General features: G+C 44.8%; 1 protein-coding gene and 1 long non-coding RNA gene across 2 annotated transcripts; one reads left to right on the plus strand and one right to left on the minus strand.

Annotated features, from left to right (window-relative positions):
- Window positions 1-1,009: 1,009 nt before the first annotated feature.
- On the plus strand, window positions 1,010-25,194 carry fer1l4 (fer-1 like family member 4). Its single transcript, XM_086118527.1, has 49 exons — window positions 1,010-1,798; window positions 1,987-2,042; window positions 3,033-3,121; window positions 3,535-3,634; window positions 3,752-3,846; window positions 4,544-4,588; window positions 4,674-4,838; window positions 5,069-5,129; window positions 5,439-5,570; window positions 5,716-5,778; window positions 5,858-5,942; window positions 6,004-6,166; window positions 6,948-7,128; window positions 7,197-7,383; window positions 7,459-7,538; window positions 7,661-7,786; window positions 7,885-7,954; window positions 8,299-8,393; window positions 8,573-8,681; window positions 8,766-8,994; window positions 9,520-9,652; window positions 9,738-9,838; window positions 9,952-10,039; window positions 10,933-11,049; window positions 11,166-11,318; window positions 11,672-11,861; window positions 12,452-12,576; window positions 12,721-12,855; window positions 12,934-13,107; window positions 13,621-13,731; window positions 13,857-14,018; window positions 14,122-14,296; window positions 14,842-14,960; window positions 15,051-15,167; window positions 16,066-16,117; window positions 16,201-16,289; window positions 16,400-16,534; window positions 17,347-17,466; window positions 17,585-17,712; window positions 18,118-18,288; window positions 19,235-19,389; window positions 19,906-20,087; window positions 20,343-20,428; window positions 21,195-21,293; window positions 21,379-21,496; window positions 21,681-21,804; window positions 22,781-23,058; window positions 23,490-23,590; window positions 23,809-25,194. The coding sequence occupies exons 1-49, from the start codon at window positions 1,720-1,722 to the stop codon at window positions 23,987-23,989; spliced, it is 6,129 nt and encodes a 2,042-aa protein (XP_085974653.1). The 5' UTR covers window positions 1,010-1,719; the 3' UTR covers window positions 23,990-25,194.
- Window positions 21,891-25,698, minus strand: LOC147201732 (uncharacterized). The gene is made up of 4 exons (XR_015101681.1): window positions 25,552-25,698; window positions 23,744-23,868; window positions 23,488-23,576; window positions 21,891-23,086 (listed from the first exon to the last, which is right to left on the minus strand). It is a non-coding gene; the product is annotated as an uncharacterized LOC147201732 (long non-coding RNA).
- Between the last annotated feature and the right edge of the window lie 2 nt (window positions 25,699-25,700).

The raw sequence follows: 25,700 nt of genomic DNA on the forward strand, positions 1-25,700 counted from the left end.
TCCCGGCAGGGGCTTTGACGTGAGCGCTGCCACGGCAACTGCCGACGACTCAACGGTGACGTATTATTCATCCATCCATCCATTTTCCGAACCGCTTAGTCCTCACTAGGATCGCGGGGGGTGCTGGAGCCTATCCCAGCCGTCTTCGGGCAGTAGACGGGGGACACCCAGAACCGGTTGCCAGCCAATCGCAGGGCACACAGACGAACAACTATGCGCACTCACACTTATTCAGTAATTATTATTTATTTGTGTCATTCAAATTCTGTGCATATATTAAAAAATATATATATATATATATATATATATGTGTATATATATATATACTGTATATGTACCGATATCTTAGGGAACTTATTCAAGATACACCAAATTAATTTTTATTCATGATTGTTCCATGTGGACTTATTTTATTTATATATAAAAATAAAATATTATTTTATATATAAATATATATATATATATATATCCATCCATCCATCCATTTTCCGAACCGCTTGATCCTCACTAGGGTCGCGGGGGGTGCTGGAGCCTATCCCAGCCGTCTCCGGGCAGTAGGCAGGGGACACCCTGAATCAGTTGCCAGCCAATCGCAAGGCACACAGAGACGAACAACCATCCACGCCCACACTCACACCTAGGGACAATTTAGAGCGTCCAATCAACCTGCCATGCATGTTTTTGGAATGTGGGAGGAAACCGGAGCACCCGGAGAAAACCCACGCAGGCCCGGGGAGAACATGCAAACTCCACACAGGGAGGCCGGAGCTGGAATCGAACCCGGTACCTCTGCACTGTGAAGCCGACGTGCTAACCACTGGACTACCGGGCCGCCTTATATATATATATACATACAGTACAGTACATACATACAGTACAGTACATACATACAGTACATACATATATATACATACATATATATATACATATATATATATATATGTATATATATATATATATGTATGTATATATATGTATGTACTGTATGTATATATGTATATATGTATATATATATATATGTATGTATATATATATGTATGTACTGTATGTATGTACTGTATATGTAAATTGGGAATTTCTCCATTGTGAGACAAATAAGGGGTTTCTTAACTTGTATATATATTAGAACAAAGGAGCAATAGTTTGTGTTTAAAGAAAAAAAGACATTCAGAGAATCCCTAACTCCGGCTTGAAACATGAAACCTGTTTTCAAACCATAACTTCAAATATCCATCCATCCATTTCCTGAACCGCTTTATCCTCACGAGGGTCGCGGACGTGCTGCAGCCTATCCCATCTGACTTCGAACAGCAGGTGGGATCTTAATTGGTTGCCAGCCAATTGCAGGGCACACAAGGACAAACAACTATTCCTGTAAAAACACTACTCCCATAACGTTGCTTGATTAGAATTATATTTTGCACTTAATTCACTTCAAAGTGAATAACGTATAAGCTCAGTGGAATCACTGAAGGGATTGTGTTCCACTTTGGCGGTTCCGCAGTTCATGTCATGTTTGTCATGCGCGCGTGTGTGCATAGTCAAAGGAGGAAACTAGTCAAGCCAGTCAAGTATCGTTGCCTGGTCAAACATGACATTGGACAGGACCAACCCTAACCGGCACGCCAACACCAAACTGCAGCGTTTCACTCACTTGCTGTGAGCTGATGTTGACACCGGGAGACATGTAGACGGACGTCATCACCTTGGTCCTTCACCATGTCCATCAGTGTGAACGTAAGGAAGGTCTCCAACCTGCCAGGAGGATCCCAGCGGAGAGTGGAGCTCTCCTTTAGAGGTCAGTTGTCTGCTTGAGAAAGAGAAAAAGAAGACACCCCAAAATGGTTTGGGGCGTCACTGGTCCATATGGCTCGTTCTTTATGTAAAAATCTTTTCCTCCTTCTCACAATTCCGTGTGTGTGTGTGTGTGTGTGTGTCTATTTTTTGCTATTGCTATGGTGACAAGTGTTGTTGTCCATCCGGCAGGATTCACCCAGAGAACCAGAGTGGTGCAGAGTGATGGTGTGGCCTTTTTCAATGAGGTCAGTCTAGTCAGAGCGCAGATGAATGATGACATCATGCGATGTGTGTGCGTTCCTGTGTGTGCGGTTGTCGTGGTTATTTGTTGGCTTCTGATTGGAACTGTTTCAATGGAACTGACAGGAATTTACTACCCTCGCTCCCCAAACCCGCACGCGTGCACACACACACACACACACACGCACACACACACACACACACACACACACACACACACACACACACACACACACACGAAATGCCTCAAATTCATGTTTCTACTGCTCATGCTTTACTATCACAGACGTAAGACCGGCGTGCCGCGCAGCCCCTTTAACGCAGAGAGAGAAAGCTCAAGTGGCGCATGATTGCATCCCAGCAGTAATGGATGATGTGGAATGAATCCGGAATGAACTGGAGCCAGAAAAAATAGTATCCGCCGTTTACACAAAACAGTGACTTGGAATGTCACAATCAGATAAGATGACATCACTTCTCCTGCCCTGGCTGTTGTCCATTCATACATGCATCCATCCATCCGCCCATCCGTTTTCTAATCTGCTTAGCCTCACGAGACTCGCGGGCATGCTGGAGCCTATCCCAGCTGTCTTCGGGCAGTCGCAACCTAAACTGGTTGCCATAAAATCGCAGAGCACACAAGGACAAACAACTATTCACACTCACAATCTCACCTCAGGACAAATGTGTTCCATTAACCTGCGGTGCAAGTTTTTTCGAATGTGGGAGGAAAGCGGAGTACCCGAAGAAAACCCAGGCAGGCACGGGGAGAACAAGCAAACTCCACACTGAAAGGTCGCGGCCCAGAATTGAACCCATGACCTCTGTACTGTGTGGCAGATGTGCTAGCCAGTTGCCCTCCTGGCTGATGTGTTGAAAAATAATCATTGTAATATTTTTTCAAGTTAACTCCAGGCATGACCTTCAATACGTGTTTCTACGTGTGTGTGTGTGTGTGTGTGCGCGCGCGCGCGTGCGTGCGTGCGTGTATGCAGTCTTTCCGCTGGCCTCACTATGGTAAAGTCATCCAACATGAAGTGCTGACCATCAGAGTTTACAACTTCAGTAAAGTCTTCTCCAACAGGTAATGTACACACACACACACACACACACACACACATGCATGCACACTAAGTAAATCCCTCCACAGATCAGAACTTGAGGTGATCGCCGTCATTTTAGACATGTTTACCGGGAACAGTTTAACCAGTCTTCATGGGATAATACTTCCCTGTTACCTTTTTCCATCTTTGCTTAACGCACACAGTAGATATTATTTTTTCAATTGTGGTGCCGCATGAACCTTTGAGACATGTTGTTTGTTTTTTTTTTGCAGTGTTCCACACTAATGTTAAAAAGCACCATCCAATTATGCGCAACATTTTGTCATCCCTTACCCTTACGCTTATCTCAAAATTCCTTAATCCAGATATTCAATGGAAGTTACTTAACTATTTACTTTTGTGCATGCGTGTTTTTGTGTGTTTGTGTGTGTAGACTGCTGGGAAAGCTGGTTGTGGGTCTCCAGCACATCATCACATCAGGGAGGCTGTTGCTACGGGAACCACTCACCGATGGCAACCATCTCCTGACTGATGTGAGTATCCATCTGTGAGTACTTCAGTGTGCATCTGTGTGCATGTGTGCGTGCGTGCGTGCGTGCGTGTGTGTGTGTGTGTGTGTGTGTGTGATAATCATGTTGTCTGGCGAGTAGATCTACGTGGAGTTGGACGTGCGCTACAATCCAGTTGAGGGCGCCGCAGGAGGATGGGAGGGACAGGACTTCATCAGAGTGGAGGACAAAGATGAGTAAGAAGTCAAGCGAAAAACTAAAGAAGTCAGAATGTCTCGGGTTGGATGGACTTGTATGAGGTTGCTTGGCAGAATCCAAAATCACACAGCTCAAGCTTTTTTTGGGGTTTTAGTTTATCGTCTGCAAAATCACATCATTGTCTTTCTTGTGACAAGTGACGCAGATTTTTTGTTCAGTTGATTTGTCTGAGTTTGTTGATATTTGTTGAGCTGATTTGTTAGTATGACAGTTGTTCTGTTAATTCTTTAGCATGCTAGTTAATTTACTAGCTTACTAGCGGGCTACTCAGTCAGTTAATTAGTTCGTTATTTCATTGTTCAGTGAATTGGTTGTTTTGTTAGTTAGTTGTTACTTTTTCCCTCCTTTATTATGTTTTTGTTTTTAATTTTTTTTCTGTTATATCGTGATTTAGTCACCCAGTTAGTTGCCGTATTTTTTTTTTTTAATGAGCAGGTTGCTGTACTTGTTGCTTAGTTTGTTCGTTCATTCTCTCTTTAGTTAGTTGTTTCATAAGTGTTTTTGTGAGTTGTTTAATTCATTTGTTATTTGGTTTTGTGAGTGAGTGAGTTAATTAGTTCATAAACAAGTGAGCTGTTTTGTGAGTTAATATTTTTTGGAGAGTGTTTTTGTTAGTTAGATAGGTAGTTCATTTTAATCCTGCGTGTGTTTCTTTTTTGAATCTGTGTTGCTCAGATCATCTCTGGGCTTCCAGAATGAAGCCTTTGAAAATGATGAGAGGTGAGAGTGACATCACACTTGCATGAACGCGCACGCATGTCGCAACACCACATGGACAAAACCAATCTGGTCCATCCTGACCAAGCCCACCGATGTTGAGTCGTCTGGAGAGGGAGCTGGAGAGGGAGGCCCGACAACTGGGGCGCAACCTCATCCGTGTCCAGGGCGACTATGACGACTATGACGACTATGACGAAGACGACCTGCTGGACATGGCGATGTCTGATATCGTCTTCACTCCTCTGATGAGGTCGGCGAGAGTGTTTTCATTGTGTATTTCTGTGTTTGACTATTTGTCATGTTCAATCGGAATACAGATTTATTTTTTAAATGAATGCAGATTAGTTCTTGACCTTCTGTCGTCTGGTGGAAGAGAGTCGATTTGTTATGCCAGTTATTTTACATCGCTAGCATAGACACATGACCAAAAATACAAATCTTTGGTAGTAAAAAAGCATGTGTGCGCGTAAATGTGTGTAGTCGTTGCAGGCCGCTGTCTCGGCATGTTGCTGCAGCCACGCCCAGGGTTCAAAGTTTCCAGGTAAGAATGCCACCAAAAAAAAAAAAAAAAGTACAAAGGGGATGTAATTTTCACAAGTCCAGGTTTAAACTTGTCTAAATTTGGGCTAATTAACTGTGGCTAAAAGAAGGCCCACTCCAGGAATAGTAGCTCAAAAAGTAATTAGTAGGTACTACAGTATTGCCTGAATTTAGTTCCTATATGTAGCTACTAAAGGTCCTCATATCTGAGCGCTGAAAGAATGGCCTGGTCAGATACTCCTTTGAAGAGTTCCAGGAAATTTGGCAGCAGGGTGTTCAGCTGCGAATACATCTGACTGGGTGATTGCAGGTGAACGTCAACATCTTGGAAGCGCAGAAACTGGCAGGCGTCAACATCAACCCAGCCGTGTTCATCCGAGTGGGAGAGCAGAAGAAACACACGGCCACGCAAAAGTCCACCAACTGTCCCTTTTACAATGAAGTATGCAAGGCCACCACACACCACGACAGGCAATAGACCACTCGCTGGAACAACAAAAACCCTGCAGTAGAAGACATTAAAACATGTTGTGATGCGCAAACACCCAATCGAGGACACAATGCATTGTTCTCAATTCCTGTTGCAGAACTTCCAGTTTGAGTTCCATGAAACTCCAGAGGTTCTCTTTGACAAGGTTATCGAGATCAAGGTCAGTCCCACCGTAATCGCTCGCTCGTTTCCACGGCGACAGGCCGCCAAAACCGCCCCGAACTGTCCCGCCCTTGCAGGTGTACCACCGCCGAACCCTGCCCTTCCTCATGAGCCACGTGGGAACCTTCAAGATTGACATTGCCACCGTGTTCCATGAGCCAGGTATGGTCAAACGAGCGCAGCGTGCCCGACAGGCCCGCATGAGCGCTCATCTCATTTGCAGACCACCGCTTCTACGAGAAGTGGGCCCCGCTCACTGACCCGGCTGACACCCGATCGGGGGCCAAAGGCTACGTGAAGGCCACCCTCAGCGTGCTGATGAAAGGCGAGGCTCTGAACACCAGCCTGCCGCCCGCCACGGCCGGCGCCAATGACGACATCGACAAGTCAGTTCATCCGCATTTTTCAACCCTCGAAGCGAGTTTCACGAAGCAACTGGACATCCGATAGACTTAGCTATCATGACCCGTAAAAAAGTCTCAAGAAGGCATGATTGAAAAGTCACAGCAAGTCAGACGACATTTTGGTTTGAAGCGGACATTTTCGGTTCAATTTAGCAATTTCCACGGTTACTTCAAAATCTTACATGTCAGTCATGAGTAGACCCACAAAAAAGTCTCAGGAAGCTGTGCCAAAAAAGACACAAGGAGCTTGCTGTTTTGGTTTAAAACGGCCTTTTGGACACCTCCAGGGCCCATGAAAAGCAAACCTGTCCAGCCAAAATATTTAGAAAATTCTGCACCTGAAGCCAATTTCACTTAGGAACATGAAATTTGGTAGACATGCTGTATCTATTTTAAGTAGACCCACAAAAAATGTCAGACACAGTGGGTATGCTATTTTGGTTTGAAGCGGCCATTTTAGGATCATTTTGGCTCATTTCCAGACATCTTTGAAAGATGAACTTGTCCAGAACGAATATTTCAAAAACTCAGTCAATTAGTAGGGGGAAGTTTGGTTGGCATGTCTATCATGAGTAGACTCCCCCTCCCCCGTCACAATTTTAAGTCTGAAAAGACACATGAGGTCATTTTTGTACAAAGCCACCACGTTAGCCTCATTTTGGTCATTTTGAGGGGGACTTCAAAGTCAATTTATGAGATGGATGCAAGGTGCGAAATCCGGAAGGTTTCCTTGGGCAGCCCTAATTGAACGTGTTCCCCACAGAAATCTGATGCTTCCCCCCGGTATGCCTTCCGATCGCCCGTGGGCTCGATTTCGAGTGCGGGTCTACAAGGCAGACGGCCTGCCCACCATGGATGCGGGGTTGATGGCCAAAATGTCCAAAGTCACTGACCGAAGAGTCTTCATTGATCCTTACGTTCAAGTCACCTTTGCTGGACAACAGGTACATCAGCACCATGCAGGTCATTCGGGTCCACAACTTTGTGTTCAAAGTGGACCGGTCTCTCCGAGGGTGAGACGTCTGTCGCGAGTGCCACCAGCTGCCCGGTTTGGAACGAGGAGATCTCCTTCATCGAGCAGTTTCCTCCCCTCGCCCAGCGGATCAGAGTCCAGGTCCTTGACGACGCCAAGATGGGGGACATCGCTCTGGCCACGCACTTCCTGGACCTGCAGCAGATTTCAGACCCCACAAGGAACGGTACAAGCTCATAACTGACGGATTGCTGTCTATCCTTTAACAATTCTTCAACGTGGCAATGCATGTGTCCCACAGGTTTTAACCCCACCTTTGGACCATGCTGGGTCAATCTATACGGTTCTCCTCGGAACTCCACCCTCGGAGACGTCCACCAGGTAATCGGTTGTGGAATTGCCTCAATGGCGGTTTCTCCCGGCTCCAAATGTCCTGAGAACAGACTCAAACAATCAAAACCAGATTGAAGCTACTCCAGCCTACCGTTGGTTGTCTTCGCCAGGCTATGAACCAGGGCCTTGGAGAGGGAATCTTTTACCGCGGTCGAATCCTCCTGGCACTGTCTGTAGAGATTTACTCCTCACCATTGGCCGTCGCCACAGACTCCAGCTCGGCCCCGCTAGCGATGGTACCAGAATCCATCTCGTCCATGGCGATCCATCAGGATGCTCTTCAGGACTGGTCAGTCTGAGTCTGCTTTCACTTGGTATTGTGATTCTCTTGAAGGTGAAAGGAACGTTGAGCAGGTTGGGACTGAGGAAGAAGCGAGGCAGCAAGAAGGAAAAAAGGAAGGAAGGTGAGGACGGCAATTGATCCAACACATGTCAAAATGATGCCATCTTTCTTGAACCCAATAAGACTTTATTCTTGTCACGTTCAAACTTTTTTTCTTGCAAGATTTCAATTTATTTCTCAGAAAATACGGTTTTATTTGGTAAACATATTCGATTAAAAAAAACAACAGCAAGAAATAAATATTTATCACCTAAAAAAATATGATGATCACTCAAGAAGCTTTTTTAATTGGTTCTCTTGGCTGATTATTATTTGCTTTTCTCAGCTCTGATTGGTCGAAAGCAAGATCCTTCAACTTTCCCTATGACAATCAAAATTGTTGCATTTTTTTTTTTTTGCACGTAGTTCCCAGCCAATTCGGCGATGAGTCTGGGGAGGCAGGAGTGGAAGTGCCAGAGGCGGTGACTGTGGACGTGGAGGAGATTCACCCCCTGCCTGAGGTTAGCGCTGGAAGAGTAACCTCATTTCCATCTTCAATCTGTCAAAAGAAATACATTTTAATCAAAACAAACATCAAAGCAATTCTTAGCAGTGGGGACTTAGGTCAGAGCTCAGAGGTACACCACAGCATGCAGCTGCGACAGTTGTAAACAGCTGGGTTTTTTTTTTTTTTGCGTAGGGTTTCCTGGGTGAGAAAGAAGAGTTTCTGCTCTTTGCGTCTTTGTTTGAAGTTACCATGATGGATCCATCTGTCGGCACCAGGCCCACGACCTTTGAACTTTCCATTGGTAAAAAAAAAAACAACCTGTGTAATGAGCGAACAAACAGCAGTAACATCGACACCCCAAGTTGTAAAATCGTGGTCACGGCAGGAAATCGTGGCAAGGCGGTGACAGCCAGGAGATCCAAGAAGAGCCAAAGCCGGGAGGAGGCGCGACACAGCCGGGAGGAGCTGAGGCAAAGCCAGGAAGATCTCAGCGAGGAGGCCCAAGGGCTTCTGGAGTCGGAAGAAGAACTGGACAGGGAGGCGGTTCTGAGTCCAGAACCTGAGAACAGATCCTTGTCCGAGCCCATGAGACCGCAGCCCACCGAATACGACAGGTAAGGACTCACTTCCTGTTTGTCTCTTGCTGTGTCGCCTGTAGCCGTGTTTCCATGCAGCGTGTATACGGGCCCGTCGCGACCATGTCTCACCCCAATCTCATTTGTGTGCCAGCTCTCTCTCACCTGTGTCTCACCTGTGCTAGCTGTTAGACGGGTATGGAGCCCAGATCTCATCCCGATATCACTGCTTGTTTGTCACCTGTTTCTCACTGTTCCACCCATGTGTCACTGAAACCTCACTTATGAATTACGTCCCTCTCACCTGGATGGAACCCTCCTGTCACACTTGTGTGTTACCCTTGTGTCACTTGTCGTCTCACCCGAATCTCACTCATGTCTTACCTGTGTTTAATTTGCTCGTCACCTGTCTCCAGTCTCATTTATGCCTCGCTTGCGTCCCATTGACCTGTTTGTCGCCTGTGTGCAATCGGTCTCATTTGTGTGTCACATGTTTCTCAAATGCATCTCACCCATGTCACTTACAGGATATTGTATCCCGTTTGTGTCTCACCCGTGTGCCAGGTCGTTTCAATGCATACCCCTGCACGCACCCTGGGAGAAACACAAGCCGTGTTTGTTTGTCTGGAGTCAATTTGAAGACCACAGCTTTCGTCTGTACCAGGCAAATTTGCTTAGCAAGATGGCCGACAGGCTGGTGAGGTGACGCAGGTGGAGCTGGTTGCTGGGTTGACATTTAGATTGTTGGCGTAATGCACGGCTCATTTGCGGGACGATTTCAGGAGATCGGTCTGGATGAGGTGGAGCGTCTTGGGCGGAGGCCCCGCACCAACGTGAAGGGGCGTCTGGTGCATGTGCTCCTGGAGCTGGTCACTTCCTGCAAGTCAGTGACCGCCTGGAGCAAGTTTGCTTAAAAATGTGTGGGGTGTTTTTTGTTTTTGTTTGTTTTGTTTTTTTCAAAGATATGTTTAATTTTTCTTAATTGTTTTCATAAAGACAGTTCAGACTGTCCTCAAACCGGCTTGCTCAGTTTCGTCCCAACAATCTGGATGCACGCAGGAAAGACTTCATCAAGAAGAATTTGGTGAGGCACTTTTTTTTTTTTTTAACAGAAATGTTTCTTAAGCATATGGTGATATACCGCAAATGAAAGAACACAATGAGAGCTTTCCATATCAACCATTATATCGTTCATTGATGTTTATAAGATGACCAAATATTGGAAGAGTCTAATTTGACGAGTGGTGGGGTCAAAAATCCATTTGCAACAAAATAAAAAGAGTCCTTTCCCTAAATGAAAGGTCTTGACGAGAGCTTTCCAGATCTGCCATTTTGACAAACTGTTTTGTGTGCAATTTAACCCACAAAATGACCAAAATCAAATCAAAGTAATTCAAATGAATTTTCATGAGCGCTTTATCTGTGGTTAGTTTGTCAACTCTCATTTGTGCTGATATAACAACCAGAAAATTTCTCTCATATCTATCATTTATTTATGTCAGTGACATGACTCGTTTGTGTGTCTATGAACTGCTCATTTCTCTCAATGTGGTCACATGACCAGAAGGATGCTAACTAAGCTAAAAGCTATGATGGACAGTCCCTCCCATCCTCTCCAGCCCGCCCTGACAGCACTAGGTAGCTCCTTCAGCCAGAGACTGTTACACCCGCGCTGCAAGAAGGAGAGATACAGACGCTCGTTCCTACCAACTGCTGTCAGGCTGCTGAATAAAAAATAGCAACAATAATATTTAATAATTGAATGATGTGGAAAACAACTGTAAATAGCACTGCGATGTATCCATTTTGTATTTATATTGCACTTAATTGGACGGTGTTTGTTTGTTTTTTCTTCTTCTTTCTGCCTACATTCTTGCTGCTGGAGGCTGTAAATTTCCCCAGTGTGGGACTAATAAAGGATATCTTATCTTATCTTATCTTATCTTATCTTATCTTATCTTATCTTATGACGTCTAGCTTATGGTAGCCAGACGGGCCATGAGGGTCAAGCAGAGGATAACCAGGCGGACACTCAAACAGCACCTGACGGGCATTAAAAAACTCCTGAGCAAACTTCGACACCTGGCCAAAGAGGTACAACGTGAAAATCGCGTCCACTGTGGTGGTTTTCATAATGCTCATACTACAATTAATATTAATGACAATGATGTAGTTGTAATGAGCTTTGACCTCTTCTGATCTGCGACCAGCCCCAGAACACCATCCCGGATGTCTTCCTGTGGTTACTGAGTGGAAGCAAACGACTGGCCTATGTGAGGATCCCCGCCCACTCCGTCATCTTCTCACTGGTGGAGGACCAGAGGGGGCGGGATTGTGGTCGGGTCACCACACTCTACATGAAGGTCTGTCACTAAAACTAGAATTATCATGGACCACGCCGATACCCTAAAATGGCAGAATACTGAAGAGAAAACGTCAGAATACTAAATTTCCTGTTGCCAAATGAAACTGGCTCTGGAGACTGAATTCTCCAAACCTTTCGTGGCCTGCTTCAAACCAAAATGGCAGACAAACTGAATTAGCTTCAGTAGCTGAATTTCAAATCATTTTCGGACCAGTTCATTTTTTTTAAGGACCCCAGGAAATGGTCCAGTTGACCCCAAAATGGCTTCATTCCAGACATGTAAACCACAATCATTTTGGTCTGTCAATCAATCAAATGGATGACAGACCGTCCATGTCTTGTGACTTTTAGTCTCCGGGAAGTTCCACCGGCGAGATCTTCGCCAAGCTGGAGGTGTACCTGTGGCTGGGCCAGGCCAAGTACAGCAAGGAAGCCATCACCTCGCTCCCAGACGAGTTCTTGCCCATCTACGAGGAGTTGGAGGAGGTGGCAGCGGTCGTCACGGCAACCAGGAAGATGCCCATCAGACTGTGCTGTCAGGGTGAGTCCAACTGAAGCTTCGAGTTCACGGGTGCCCACCGTTTTTTTATTGGCCCCCCGCAAAGTCTCCTTATAAAATGGATCAGGAAGAGTATCATTTGTTTTTTAATTGAAGACAAAAATAGAGCAAAAGTTAGAGGATATCGGACTTTTAATTTTATTTGTTAAATGTTTAAAAAAAAAAGTGAAATTGGTGCGGGATTTTTTGGGGAATTGAGAATCATGAATTAATTTGAATTTTCATATTATCCCATTTTGTCTTTATTCATTTCTTCCAACTGAAATTTTTTTAATGTAAATATGTTACGAAAAGTAAATGACACATCACAGTTTTTATTTTCAATGTTTTTAAAGATTTTAATTGTAACTACATTTGAATGTTGCACAGTATTGCACTTTTTATTTAAAATAATATTCACATCAAAAATACTTGAATAAAACTTAAATGAAAAATTGAAAAGCTTTTTCTTTTCTCTGAGATTTTGTCACCCAACAACTTTCAAAAAATAATTACGGTTACTTAAATGTTACAAAAGAATGAACTATTTTTTTCACAAGGGGCAAAGTAGACATCGTATGTTGCATTTGCAGACAGTCGCTACTTCCAGCTTCGATGTCACCTCTACCAAGCGCGCGGCTTAATGGCGGGCGACGACAACGGCCTATCGGATCCCTTCGCCAGGGTGCTCTTCTCCACGCAGTGTCAGGCGACCAAGGTGAGTAAAATCACAATGTACGAGTAATGATCACAAACAACTTTGGTTTTTATTCAGACTGCCAGCAATGTCCACCACACTTTGAACTCAATTGTCATAAAAATGTCCAAAGAAGTTCACCGGTATTGGATGTGTGTGCCTCAGGTGTCCCCAGACACGCTGTCCCCGGCGTGGGGCGAGTGTTTGCTCTTTGACCGCGTCCTTCTGGAGGGAACGATGGAGGACCTTGTTCAAGACCCTCCCCTGGTTATCATCCAAATCTTCGACTACGACGCCGTGGTAATGCTCGTCTCCCCTCGCCGAGTGGTGAAGCCATTGGATTAAATGATGTCATGACGCGCAAGGAAATGCGTGCAGGGTAGCCCGAAGCCTCTGGGCCGAGCGTACGCCGAGCCCGAGTTGAAACCCGTGGAGGTGCTCTACCGGAAACCCCGTCTGCGCTTCTACGACATCAGCATGGGGAGGATGCCGGCCGGAGAGCTGCTGGCCGCCTTCGAACTCATCGAGCTGGACTACTCGTCCTTCGGCGAGGTGACGCGCTGCACTTTGCTTTTTGTTTGCGTGAAGACATGCTAATCATGAGTAAATTACCGGTGGAACCACTTTATAAATCATCCACATTGTGCTACGCTTTCCAAGTGCTGATCCCAGAAACAGTTGCGTGTGCCGCCCGTAAATTTAAAAAAAAAGCCTAATCTGCTCAGGTCATTCTTTTCAATCTTTCTAGTTGGACTTTGGACTTGAGCCTTCTTTTCTTAGGAGTAAAATGATCCCCAAATTTTCGGCATTTTCTGTCTTTTACACTGCACTCTTCTTGTTCGCTCTAACTGCTACGCACGTCTGCCGAGAAAGTCTGTGTGGGGAAAATGATCGCAGCAAAAACTCGCAATACACTCTTGGCGAATAATGTGCGACCCAAGTAGCAGCATCATGGCTCCTTAATGGCCACTTTTTTCTGCGAGAGTGAGCCGGTCTTTGCAGTAGAGATGTCAGGCATGAAGTGACGGCGTGAAGCTTGACTTGCGTGTCCCGCTTCTTTGGCAGCCGTCCCTCCCAGGCAGCGTGGACCCTCAGGAGCTGACCTACCTACAAGAGCAGCGCTGCTACGACATCCCAGAGGGGGTGCGACCGGTCCTCAGGAACTTCAGAATCGAGGTGCTTCAAATATGACACGTATATATATTTACCTTGCATGCCCGTGGATGGATAGTAATCATATATAGATGCATACATGAAGTACAACGTCATACGGTAGATTTGAGATGTTATCGTGATTGCAGGTGCTGTTCTGGGGCTTGCGTGATCTGAAGCGCGTGCAGCTGTTTGAGGTGGAGCGCCCCCTGGTGATGGTGGAGTGTGCCGGAAAGCAGTTGGAGTCCGAGGAGCTGGAGAGCTACAAGGCCCACGCCAACTTCAAAGAGTCCGTGCGCTTCCTCCACGTGGTCAGTTTAAGCCTTTCGGCAGCCCCCCCCGCCCCCCCGAGCGCCCGGCCCTTCAAAAACTCAGCTGACATTTCGAGGTTTCCCTCCCGTGCGTTCTAATCAGAAGCTGCCGGAGCAGGCTTACCTCCACCCGCCTCTGATGCTGTTCGTGGTGGAGCGGAGAGCGTTCGGACGTCAGGTCCTAGTCGGGACCCACATGGTCCAGAGCCTCATGGATTTTGCCACACCTGACCTCTGGGATGAGCCGGATGAGGAAGAGGAAGAGCCTAAACCTAAAGGTAAGGCTCTAAATCTCTATGATGACCCAATATGCCTTTTGACTGTCATATTTGACTAGCAACAGGTAAAATATACAGTATATATATTTTTGGCAGCCTTAAATGCAAGGCCATGATGAGGGTGTTCCTCATCTATAATTATTTTAACAATATAACCAAAAAGTATATACAGTATATTTTTTGTTTTCATGTCAAATTTGACTCGAACGGGTGAAAAAAAAATATACGCAGCCAATTATATAGAGTGAGAGCTCAAATAAAAGGCGTTCCCGATATCGAATTATTTGGTCAATATGATGACGTAACCAAATAAGTCTGTTTTCGTTCGATTCGGCATGTAAAGATTAAAGAAAAAGTATTTGTAGCAAAGGAGACATTGATTCCTCAAATGAAAGCTCCCGATGAAAGAGTGATATCTCATCTGAATAGCCATGATGTGAGCTTTTCAGATCTATACATGAGTTGTCAGTATACCTTGGTATGCCGAAGTAATGATCAAAAAAAACATTTTTTTTTTTTTTTGGTATTTTTCCATTTGTCTCCAGTGAAGAAGAAGAACACTGTATTGAAGACCAGCACGCTGAAGTCACTGAGCAAGATCAAACTCGGCAACCTGTCGATCAAAGAGTCGAGGATTCCCTTCAGCCCCATCAAACTGATCAATGTAATGCCGCTCGTGTCGCGCAGCCTGCTGTACATGAAGCTCACCGCATCTTTTCGTTGACTGCTTCCCTGTGCCACGTTTGCCGTTCAGGCTCCTCTGAAGAAGCTGCTGAAGGACAAGGACGAGCTGGAGGAGGATGTGCCGGAAAATGAGGAGCTAGACTGGTGGTCCAAGTACTACGCATCCCTGGAAGAGCTGGAGAAACAGGTGACATATGTTTTGATCGCAGCGGTTCGGGTTAAGGCTAGGGTTTAGGGTTAGCGGTTAGGTGAGGGTTTAGGATTAGGGGTTAGGGTGTAGGGTTAGGACTAGGGTTTGCGGGTTAGGGTTACAGGGTTCGGGGTATAGGGGATAGGAGGTTTGGGGATTAGGGTTAAGGTGAGGCGTAGGGTTAAGATTAGGGGTTGGGGTTAAGGTTAGCGGTTAGGGTTAGGGGCTAGGATTATCATTGGGGTTAGGGTTTGGGCTCGGGGTTAGAGTTAGGAGTTAAGGTTAGGGTTAGGATTAGGGTTACAGTTACAGTGTTTGGGGGTTAGGAGATAGAATGTTAGGGTTAGGATGAGGGGAAGGGGTTAGGGCAGGGGTTACAGGGAACTCCAGTTCCTCGAGAGCCATACCCTGCCTGTTTTCGGTCCTTGCCTACCCCAACACACCTGATTCAATTGTTCAGGCCTCGACAGAGAGTGCTGATGAGCTGATTGTTTGAATCAGGTGTGTTGGAGTAGGGAGGGACCTAAAACAGGCAGGATATGGCTCTCGAGGAACCGCAGTTCCCTACCCCTGGGATAATGGTTTGGGTTCGGATTGAGGGTTAGGGGGTAGGGTTGCCATTGGAGTTAGGGTTAGGCGTTAGGGTTGGGGTTGGGGTTAGGGTTAGGGTTTGGGATCGGGGTTAGATTTAGGGGTTAAGGTTAGGGTTCAGGATTAGGATTGGGGTTAGGTGGGTTAGGGTTAGGGGGATTCGGGTTAGGGTTAGGGTTTATCGGTTCGGGTTAGGGTTGGATTCAATATGATGAAATCAAGGTAAATGGACATGAAGTACAATGTGAAAATGATACAGTCCCTATTTTTATGGGTAGATCTTTTTTTTTTACTTTGTCTGCAGGCTGCTGAAGAGCTGAGGAAGCAGCAGGAGGAGGAACAAGATCAAGAGACCGGTGTGCTCACAAAGAATGTTTCATATCTCCATAAAGCGTCGTTCGCCAGGTGTCATTGTCAAGTCAACATTTGTATCCATTAGAGGGAGAAAATGCAGCAAACGGAGAAGATGTGGACGCGGTGGTGGTGCAGATGGATCCTCCCAAGCGCAAGAAGATCGCTACGCTCGAGGTTTCGCACTCTTTTACGGTCACTCTCACGAATCCAAATCCGTTTTTTGTTGTTGTTGTTGTTTTATTTCTGCTTTTCTTTTTCATGCGTGCGTGCGCACGTGTGTTCAGTTGTACGCGGGTGACTTGGAATCGGAGTTCAGTCAGTTCCAGGACTGGCTGCAGGTGTTCCCATTGTTGAAAGGCCGAGCGATCGGCGAGGATGCTGACGAAGACGAGGACGAGCGTCTGATGGGAAAGTACAAGGTGGTGCAGTCTGGCCCCTCCTTCCGGCTGAGGCCTCCCCTCTGAGCACCCCCACAAAAAAGATCCTCACAGTTATTGTCAACGACACACTCAGCAAAAGATATTCAGAAAGCTCTATTTGAATTTCAAAACATTCAGCTCATTCAAGTCACTTTGGGAAGGATTTTCCACGTGCCAAAAATTCCCTTTTACCAAAAATTCAACATTTTCACCACTAAAATTCCCACAAGAATTCAGAATTGTTCACAAACAAAATAATCACAAAAAATGTTCCAACTTTTGACTGTTCATTTTAACTCTGCCATAATTTCTTTAAATTTCAAAATAAAAGCTGAAAATATTTTTTGGTGTATTTTTTTTCTCCTCTTCTCTCCATTTCTTGACCAATCCGAACTGTTCCAACTTTAGACTGCTTCAATTAGTCCCAACCACGTTTTTATTTAAAAATTCAAAATAATAGCCTCAAGTTACAGTGTTTTTGTTTTCCTCCTCTAGTTTCTACATTAGTTTGACTGATTTGAAACATTCCAACTTTAAATCGTTCATCTTATTCCTCCCACTACAATTTTTTTTTTCTCGAAAATTCTAAAATAAAATGTAGGAATTGATGTTGTTTTGTTTCTTTCTTCTGCTTTGTGCATTATTGGACCGCTTCCAACCATTCCAAGTTCTGCTCATTCCAGGTCATTGAATATCATTCCATATTTTTTCATTCCCCCTCTCAGCCCTCACGCACCATTTCTCCATGAATTGCATTCTCTCCTTTACTCTGGATTTTTCTTCTGTTCAACGTGGCCACTTTCTGTCCTCAGGGTTCCTTCCTGGTCTACCAGATCGATTCGGACGACGAAGATGACGTCAAGTGTTACATCACCAAAGGGATCCCCCAAAACTCGCCGGTCAAGGTGCTGGTTCGCATCTACGTCGTCAAGGTGACAAATAAACAAAACAAAACGCTTTCATGTGCTGTGGCTTCATTCCACGTCCAGCAGACAGATGGAAATGAAGGCAGATTGTGTCACATCATCCAAATTGAATTTCTTGTCGCAGGGCAGCAATTTGGCTCCCACTGACCCCAACGGCAAAGCCGACCCGTACCTGCTGGTCCGCATCGGGCAACAGTGTCAAGACACCAAAGACCGCTACATCCCCAAACAACTCAACCCTGTCTTTGGAGAGTGAGTAGCAATTTTGTTTTTTCGAACAGCCCTAGCTTTTTTCCTTCACCTCAGTCATACTACAAAAAACAAAAAAAACTTCATATCGCAATTTTCTGAGTATGACGATACACTCAGGAATACACTATTTGCTTTTTTTCTGCATCTCACAATCCAAGGCTTGTTTTTTTTTTTTTTGCTGTTGTTGTTGTCTACACCCATCACTCCACCACACCCCCTTTTTTGCCCCCGCATCCAGCACCACATCACTCGTTTTTTGTTCAACATATGGCATTCCACTTATTTTTCTAAACCCTATTTGGCACTCCCCTGCTTTTTTCTTGACATCCGGCACTTGTTTTGTCGCTACATCTCACTTCCCTGGGGGGAGTGAAGTTGAACCAAGATATCTGTGTCCTCTGTCAGGGTGTTTGAACTGACGGTGTCTTTCCCGCTGGAGACGGAGCTGTCGGTCAAGGTGATGGACCACGACATGGTGGGCGCAGACGACTTGATCGGGGAGACACGGGTGGACCTGGAGAACCGATTCTACAGCCGGCACCGCGCTACGTGCGGCCTGGCCCTTTACTACGACGCGTACGTTTCGCCATCGCAGCCGTTGCTCGTGTCTCAAGTCTCCAGCGCCAGTCAACATTTCAGGACTTCAGTCCACTTGTGTTGTTCCGCTGTGATTTTGGCTTGTGTGTGTGGTTTTTTTGGGCTATTTTGAGGGCTTTCCCATATTCAAAAACTCACCAAATGTTGCAGACCTGGTTGAAGATTTACTTTTTGTAGTGGTCGTGCAAATTGCCATTCATTATGTTTTGAAAATTCTGCCCCTGAATCCAGTTTATTTTTATCGTCTATGAAATTTGTCAGGCACATCTGTCCTGAGCAGACCCACAAAAAAAGTCACAGGAAGTTTTTCATTTTGGTTTGAAGCAGCAATTGTACGGTCATTTCAGGCCATTTCCATGGTGTCTTTCAGATAAACACATTTGAACACAATGTCGTTAGCCTCTTCAAATAATGGCTAAAGTCAAGATGTTTTTTTTTTTTGTATTTTCTGCAAAAAAGAAAGAAAAAAAAAAGACTGACCATTATTTCAGGAGGGTGACGAAATAAAAATCCAGCCCCCTGAGCCACTTTTACTCAGAAACATAAACCTTGGTAGTCAATTGCGCTTAGACCGACAAAAAAGTCTCAAGAATTTATGGAGATCTATTTTTTTGTTTCAAGCAGCAATTTTATGGTCATTTTGTCCATTTCTAGGCTTCGCTCAAAGGCAAGCCTGTCCAACCAGATTATTTTGGAATTTCAGTCTCTGGAGCCAGTTTCACTCAGCATGGTTAGCACGTGTATCATAAGTAGACCCACAAAAAAGTACCAAGAAGCCAATCCTGAAAAAACACAGGTCTGCCGTTTTCGCGACTTACTGTATCTTTCCGCGGCGCTTTAAAATAATTTTTAAATGTATTTGAAGGACACTTCCTGAAGGTCGTTTGATTGAAGTGACATCATCATTTCTGCTGTCTGCCTGCAGCGACGGTTACAACGCATGGCGGGATGCAAAAAGGCCTTCCGTCATCTTGTCCGAGCTCTGTAAGAAAAACGGCATTCAGGCCCCGGAATATCGTCCGGCCGAGGTCAAAGTCCTCAACAAGATCTTTAAGATCCCAGCAGACGCCATCCCAGAAGGTAAGCCGCATCTCGGACCCGGATGGTCTTGCCTGAAGCTAAAACGTTTTCAAAAATGTCATGAGAAAAACAAAAACGATTCTGTTTTTCTGAGTCGATGAAAAGAAGTAAATGTGTAAACTAAGTAAATACATGAAATACCACAATGGCTGTCGTCATATCAACCAATGAGTTAGCAGCGCACAAACTGTAGGACTATAAACTTTACAAGCAGCACTTTCAGAAAGTGTATATTCATGAGTATTTGAGAGGATTGACGTGATGCAGTTGTAGTTCACTTCAAAACACTTTTTGTCAGCCATGCATTACATTAACTTCCTGATATTACAACAGCCACAAGAGTGCACCACTGAGTGGTATCGCTAGCCATTGCTAGTACTCGATAACTTGACATACTGATATCTGATTTCGGTACTTACCTGTCCCTAATTTCAGAGAAACTTAAATTTTCAAAAGAAAAGTGAGCCATTGGTCGTATATATTATTCTTTTTTTGGGGGCGGGGGCTTGTTTCCAGATTTGCTGAAGAAGCCGAATCGTTCAGCCGAGGAAGAAGCGGCGATGGAGGAGCACGCGGCCGTCAGCGTGCTGCGACGTTGGGAACAGATGAGCGAGTTCGTCCCGGGATCGGTTGCGCTGGTCCCCGAGCACGTGGAAATCCGCTCACTCATCAACCACGACAAACCCGGACTTCCGCAGGTAGCTGTGGCGACTGCTCACCGCAGCATTGCTTCATGCAGCAACACTGTGGCTGTGTCCAAATTTATGGGCTGCGTCCTCCGAAGGCCGCATGAAGTCACTCCTGACCTCAATCGTGGTTTCCAAATTCTAGAAAGGCAATTTGCAGGCTGCCTCCTTCGAAAACGTGACCTTCAGAGGACCTGAATTTGGACACAGCGCGTGTGTGTGTGTGTGTGCGTGTGTGTGTGTGTGTGTGTGTGTGTGTGTGTGCAGGGTTACCTCCACATGTGGGTGGACATGTTCCCGACGGACGTTCCGGCGCCGCCGCCTGTGGACATCAAACCTCGACTACCCGTGCAGTACGTCCGCCTTTGTTAGCATTCAGCATCGCGCACCACCACAGCATCAGTTACACTTTTTTATTCTTCCCCCTATGCCAAGCACACCTCCACATTTTTATGTCAGCATTCAACTTTTTAAATTATTTACTTCCATCTAGCAAACCATCGTTGTTTTTATTTTTTTCGATGGCTTGCTTTCTTGCGTTTTTTTTCTACATACAACAATTCGCTACTTGTTTTTTGGTTTTGTTTTGTTTTACATCCACCACACATTTTTTTCTACATCCGGCGCTGCACTGCATGTTTTTTTTCTCAACATCCTACACCTTAATGTTTTGTTTCTACATCCAAAGTGCCCCCACTCTTTTTTTTGTCCCCTCATTCAGTCCTCCATTTTTTTCCTCCATGTGGCACACTACTGCTTTGGTTTTCCTGCATCCAGCACTCCTGGCTTGCTTCTTTTTAATGTTTTTTTTTCAGCACTTTGATGGTTGTTTTTATTCTTCATCTGACATGTCACCTTTTTTTTTCAAAATTCACCATTGCACTGCTTTATTTTTCCCTACATTCAGCACTTCACCACTTGATTTTTTTTTCACCCGTCACTGTACTTCTCTAGCTTTACATCCAACCCTCTACTACTTGTTTTCTTTTTCCTCCTACTTCTGAAACTCCATTGCTTGTTTTCTCCACGAGCTTGCTTCTCCATCCAGCACTGCACCACCGGTTGAAATTTCTGTGCAATGCATTCCTGTGCCTGAGCTGTTGGTTTTCACGCAAACAGGTACGAGCTGCGCGTGATCATCTGGAACACGGATGACGTCTTCCTGGATGACGTCAACCCGTTCACCGGCGCAGCGTCATCCGACATCTATGTGAAGGGGTAGGCGTCGCACGCTCTGGTTACGCTCGCAAAGCTGGCTGCTGATTGGCTCTTTATTCCATTTTTTCTTCTTCACGGCATCCAGTTGGATTCGAGGCCTGGAAGGCGACAAGCAGGAGACGGACGTCCACTTCAATTCGCTCACCGGGGAGGGAAACTTCAACTGGAGATTTGTCTTCCGCTTTGACTACCTGCCCACCGAGGTCCATCAGGATGTTAACTTGAGTGATGTATTTTTTTTTTGGGGGGGGGGGGGGCGGACTTAGACCACTCTTGCACAGTTTCGATTTTTTTAATAGTAGAGAAGTGAATAGAGCAAAGAGAGCAGTGGAGTCAGCTATGGTTTCCAGTGGCTCATTTGTGCTTTTGTTGTCGTGTGTGCTGAAGAAAGAGGTGGTGTTCAAGCGCAAGGAGTCCTTCTTCTCTCTGGAGGAGTCCGAGTTTCGCCAGCCGGCCGTTCTCACGCTACAGATTTGGGACTACGACCGCATCTTGGCCAACGACTTCCTCGGTGAGACAAGGCCCATTCATATTTTATGAATGAAAATGTTATATTTTGGAGGGAAAATGAGGTGTGTATATAAATATTCACAAAAATGTATATATTGGGGAGAATTTTATTTTTTTTTACATGTTTGAGAGGAAAGAGTTGAACACTTGAAATAAAATAGTAATACAGTTTGGAGGAAAACGGTGGTGAATATTTGGGAAGTTTTAATCTTGAGTAATTTTCCAAAAAAAGAAAAATGTTTTATCATTTCAAAAAAATATTTTTTCAAAGTGTTCTCTACTGTCATGAATGAAATATACATTTTTCAGAAAAAGATTGTATCTTTTTAACAATATTTTACTTACATAAAAATAAGCATTTTGCAGGAAAAAAAGTTGCAGGATAAAGTTTAATATTTTCTCGAACTTTTTTTGGAAACACACCCTTGTTTTTAGTGAGGGAAAAAAAGGGTTGCAGTTTTGAGCGAAAATGTCATTTTGATAAAAGAAAAATGCATAAAAAGAGTTTAATATTTGCGAGACAAAGGTTACATTTCTGAAAGAATGTCTTATATTAAAAAAACCCCGATCTATTTCAATAAAGGTGTCTATATTTGAGAAAAGCATATTTAAAATTTTGAGACAAAAGCTAAGTTCACGTTTCTTAAAACTGACAAAGTCATTAATTCTTCAAGTCTATTTTCCCACAAAATATATTTTTCTCATAAAAAGATTCATGTTTTTTAGAGAGAGAAAAAAAGTCAGATATTGGAGAAAAAAGTTGAATATCTTCCCCCCCAAAAAGAATTTGTTTTTTATTTTGTTGTTTGTTAGTTTTTTTTTAAACAGGTATATTTTGGTTGAAAATAGTGCTTCAATTTTGAGAAGATGATCGTATATTAGCAAAAAGTTGAATACAAGTATTTTGTGCTTGCTGTGAATCATGTATGTTGTTACTTTTCTCTCAGTCAACCGCCAATTGCGCTCGTGTACCGCAGGCTCGTTGGATCTGCGGCTAAGTGAGATGGTGCGCGGCGCCAAATCGTCCGGCAAGTGCACGGCGCAGATGGCCAAGGAGCGCGCCGGCCCGCGGGCCTCCATCTTCCGCAGCAAGAAGTTGAAAGGCTGGTGGCCGCTCACCCGCCGCCAGACGCCCGAGGACCTGCGGCGCCAGGAGGCCGAGCGCAACCAAAAGCAAAACAAGAAGAAGAAGAAAGGCGTGAAGATGGACGACGTCCAGTTCACCGACAGCGATGGAAACATCCACTTGCTCATGGTCACTCCAACGTCTTTCTTGTGGCAGCCTGCATCCAAAATGAAGCACAGCTCGTTCCCCTATTCACAGATATTTTTTTTCCAATGTATTTTTCGATTTTTTTTTTTTTCGGGGATTGGGGGGGGGGTTCCTCATTTTCCCATTCCTCCCCCCATTTTTCAGTGAAAATGCCCACTGGAGGTTTATTAGCGTTTTGGAGCTATTTGTATTTAGTATTTCTTTCCACTGCTTTTCAATGGCTGTCACCCCTTATACAACACAAAAAAAAATTGAGGATATTTTTGCCGAAATTCTCACGTAAAATCATAAGTGGAAAAAAAAAAAATCTTAATTTTGCATTTGTGTGTATAATTTTAAGGGGGGCGGTGAAAATACAGCGCAGAGAATCCCGTAGCAACCACAAAAATAAAAATGCGTGCGTGTATTCACAGGGTAAAGTGGAGGCGGAACTCCAGTTGGTGACGTTGGAGCAAGCCGAGGCCAATCCAGTCGGACGAGGCCGCAAAGAGCCAGAACCACTGGACAAACCAAAGTGAGAGAGACACACACACACACACACACACACACACACACACACGCACACACACACACACACACACACACGCACGGACATGCATAGTTGTTGTTGAGAGCGACACCAAAAAAGAGGTTTTGCAAATGTGTCCCCCCCAAAAAAATTTCTCACCGTCACACAAGTGTCAAAAGAAGTGAAGCATTGGTGTGACGGTGCGCTTGGTGTCACCGTTGCAGTCGTCCCACCACCAGCTTCACGTGGTTCGTCAACCCCCTGAAGACGTTCATCTTCATCATCTGGAAGAATTTCAAGAAGTTCATCGTGACTTTGGTGATTCTCGTCATGTTGGCGCTCTTCTTGGGCCTGCTGGTGTACTCGCTGCCGCAACAAGTCACACGGCTCCTCGTCACTGGGTGAACAACGGCAACGTTAGCGCTAAAGTAATGTTTGACTACACTCTTATGGTGACGCCGGTGTCACTCGCCGGAATACTCCATTCGTTGAGTTGGCCTGCAATTGAATTTTTGGGTTGTAATTTCCTTTTTTTATTTTCTCTTTTTTTCTTTTTTTTTTTGGGTGTAAAGTGACACAATTGACTTTTTCTTACTTTTGGATTCTTTTTCATTTGTAACGTTATTTTTTATGCACTCATCTCAGTCATTTTTAAAACGTTCACACTTTTTTGTGAATTTTGGCCATGTTTGAAAATTCAAGATTGACTCAAACCATTTTACACGTGAAATCAATTTTGATGGAATTCTGATGTCATGTTGATGTTGAATTGACACCAGATACCCACTGGCTAATTATTTCATTGAGTAATGTACTTATTTCTAATTGTTTGTAATTTACATTTTTTTCCCACAAGACTGACTAAAATAACTGAACTTTGTTTTAACCTTTTTCTTTTATACCGTTTGATTTAGATTTTAGTTTATAACTTTTTTTAAGCATATATATCAGAGGTGAGCAAACTACGGCCCGCGGGCCGAATCCGGCCCGTTGGTCTTTTTAATCCGGCCCGCCGAAGGTTCGTCTACAATTAAGGTTCGATGTGAATGATTGCATTCATTCAATTGGACTCGTAAGGACAGGCATTTCACCGCCAGGTGGCACATTGACTTGAAGTTGCAGGGAGGGGGGGGGAATCTTTTCGACCATCTAGTACCTCTGTATCGCTCTGCTTCTACTGGTTTGATCACAACCCATCTACAGCAATGCGCAGGCTAAAATAGGTCATCAACAACACTTTTGTCAAAAACGTATATTAATACAGTACTTTCATGCTTTTGTTCTGTTGATGTTTGATATGGACAGATGCAGTTTTTTTTTAAATGTACCATAGCTCGTGCTGACCTGGCCCTTCGGTCAAATTTTAAAAGTCAATGCGGCCCCCGAGCCAAAAGGTTTGCCCACCCCTGATATAGATGCAAGTCAAATAATGTTAAAATGTTTTAAACAGGTGAAATTGAGTCCATTTTGCTTACTTTTCTCATATATGTCTATAGCGAGGGTCCGCTGTCTATACATTTATATGATAGCAACATTCATTTTTATTTTGTCTTCATTGGCATATTTGGTATGAAGAGTATCGATAAGTAATTAAAGGTTTTATACTTGTATTACGTTACTAACTACATTTTTAACAGGTAACTTGTAACTGCTGCAATCTACCTGTATGATGTAATGAACCCTCCATCCAACCGATCTTTCAAATGATCTTCCTGTTGGGTGGAGGTGGCGCGGCTGTCTGCGCCTCCAACCGGGAAGCGTGTCACCTCTGCCGCACAGTGCGCATGCGCGTCAACATGCGGCTCGCGTAAAGCATTAAAGGAGCATCCTGGTTGAAAAGCAACCCCCCCCCCCCCCCCCCCCCCGACCCAAAAAAAAGGACAAAGAACACAAAAAGAACACGATGACGTGACGGTACCGCTGAGTCCAAACGGCGACTGCTTCTGCTTGGGGCTCTGCGTTCTTACCGCCGCTGTCGGACCGAGTGGCCGGTTGGCCTCTGTCGAAGCCGCCTCAGGCGTGTCGGAAGTGGGCTCGCCGGATCGGGCTGCTCGGGCTCCTCCGCTCTTTTGTCAGCCGGCTCCTCTCGTCGTCGTCCCCGCTGCGGGGTCTGCTC

Source organism: Hippocampus guttulatus, chromosome 8 (genome assembly GCF_054856545.1).
Source record: "Hippocampus guttulatus isolate MCC_2025c chromosome 8, RoL_Hgut_1.0, whole genome shotgun sequence".
Lineage (NCBI taxonomy): Eukaryota > Metazoa > Chordata > Actinopteri > Syngnathiformes > Syngnathidae > Hippocampus > Hippocampus guttulatus.

Excerpts from the sequence above, each read along its gene's own strand:
- fer1l4 (XM_086118527.1), top strand. The coding sequence starts at position 1,720 with ATGTCCATCAGTGTGAACGTAAGGAAGGTCTCCAACCTGCCAGGAGGA. Across the intron at positions 5,779-5,857 it reads ACAAGGTTATCGAGATCAAG|GTGTACCACCGCCGAACCCT; the intron begins GTCAGTCCCACC and ends CCGCCCTTGCAG. Across the intron at positions 12,856-12,933 it reads TCTTCGACTACGACGCCGTG|GGTAGCCCGAAGCCTCTGGG; the intron begins GTAATGCTCGTC and ends AAATGCGTGCAG.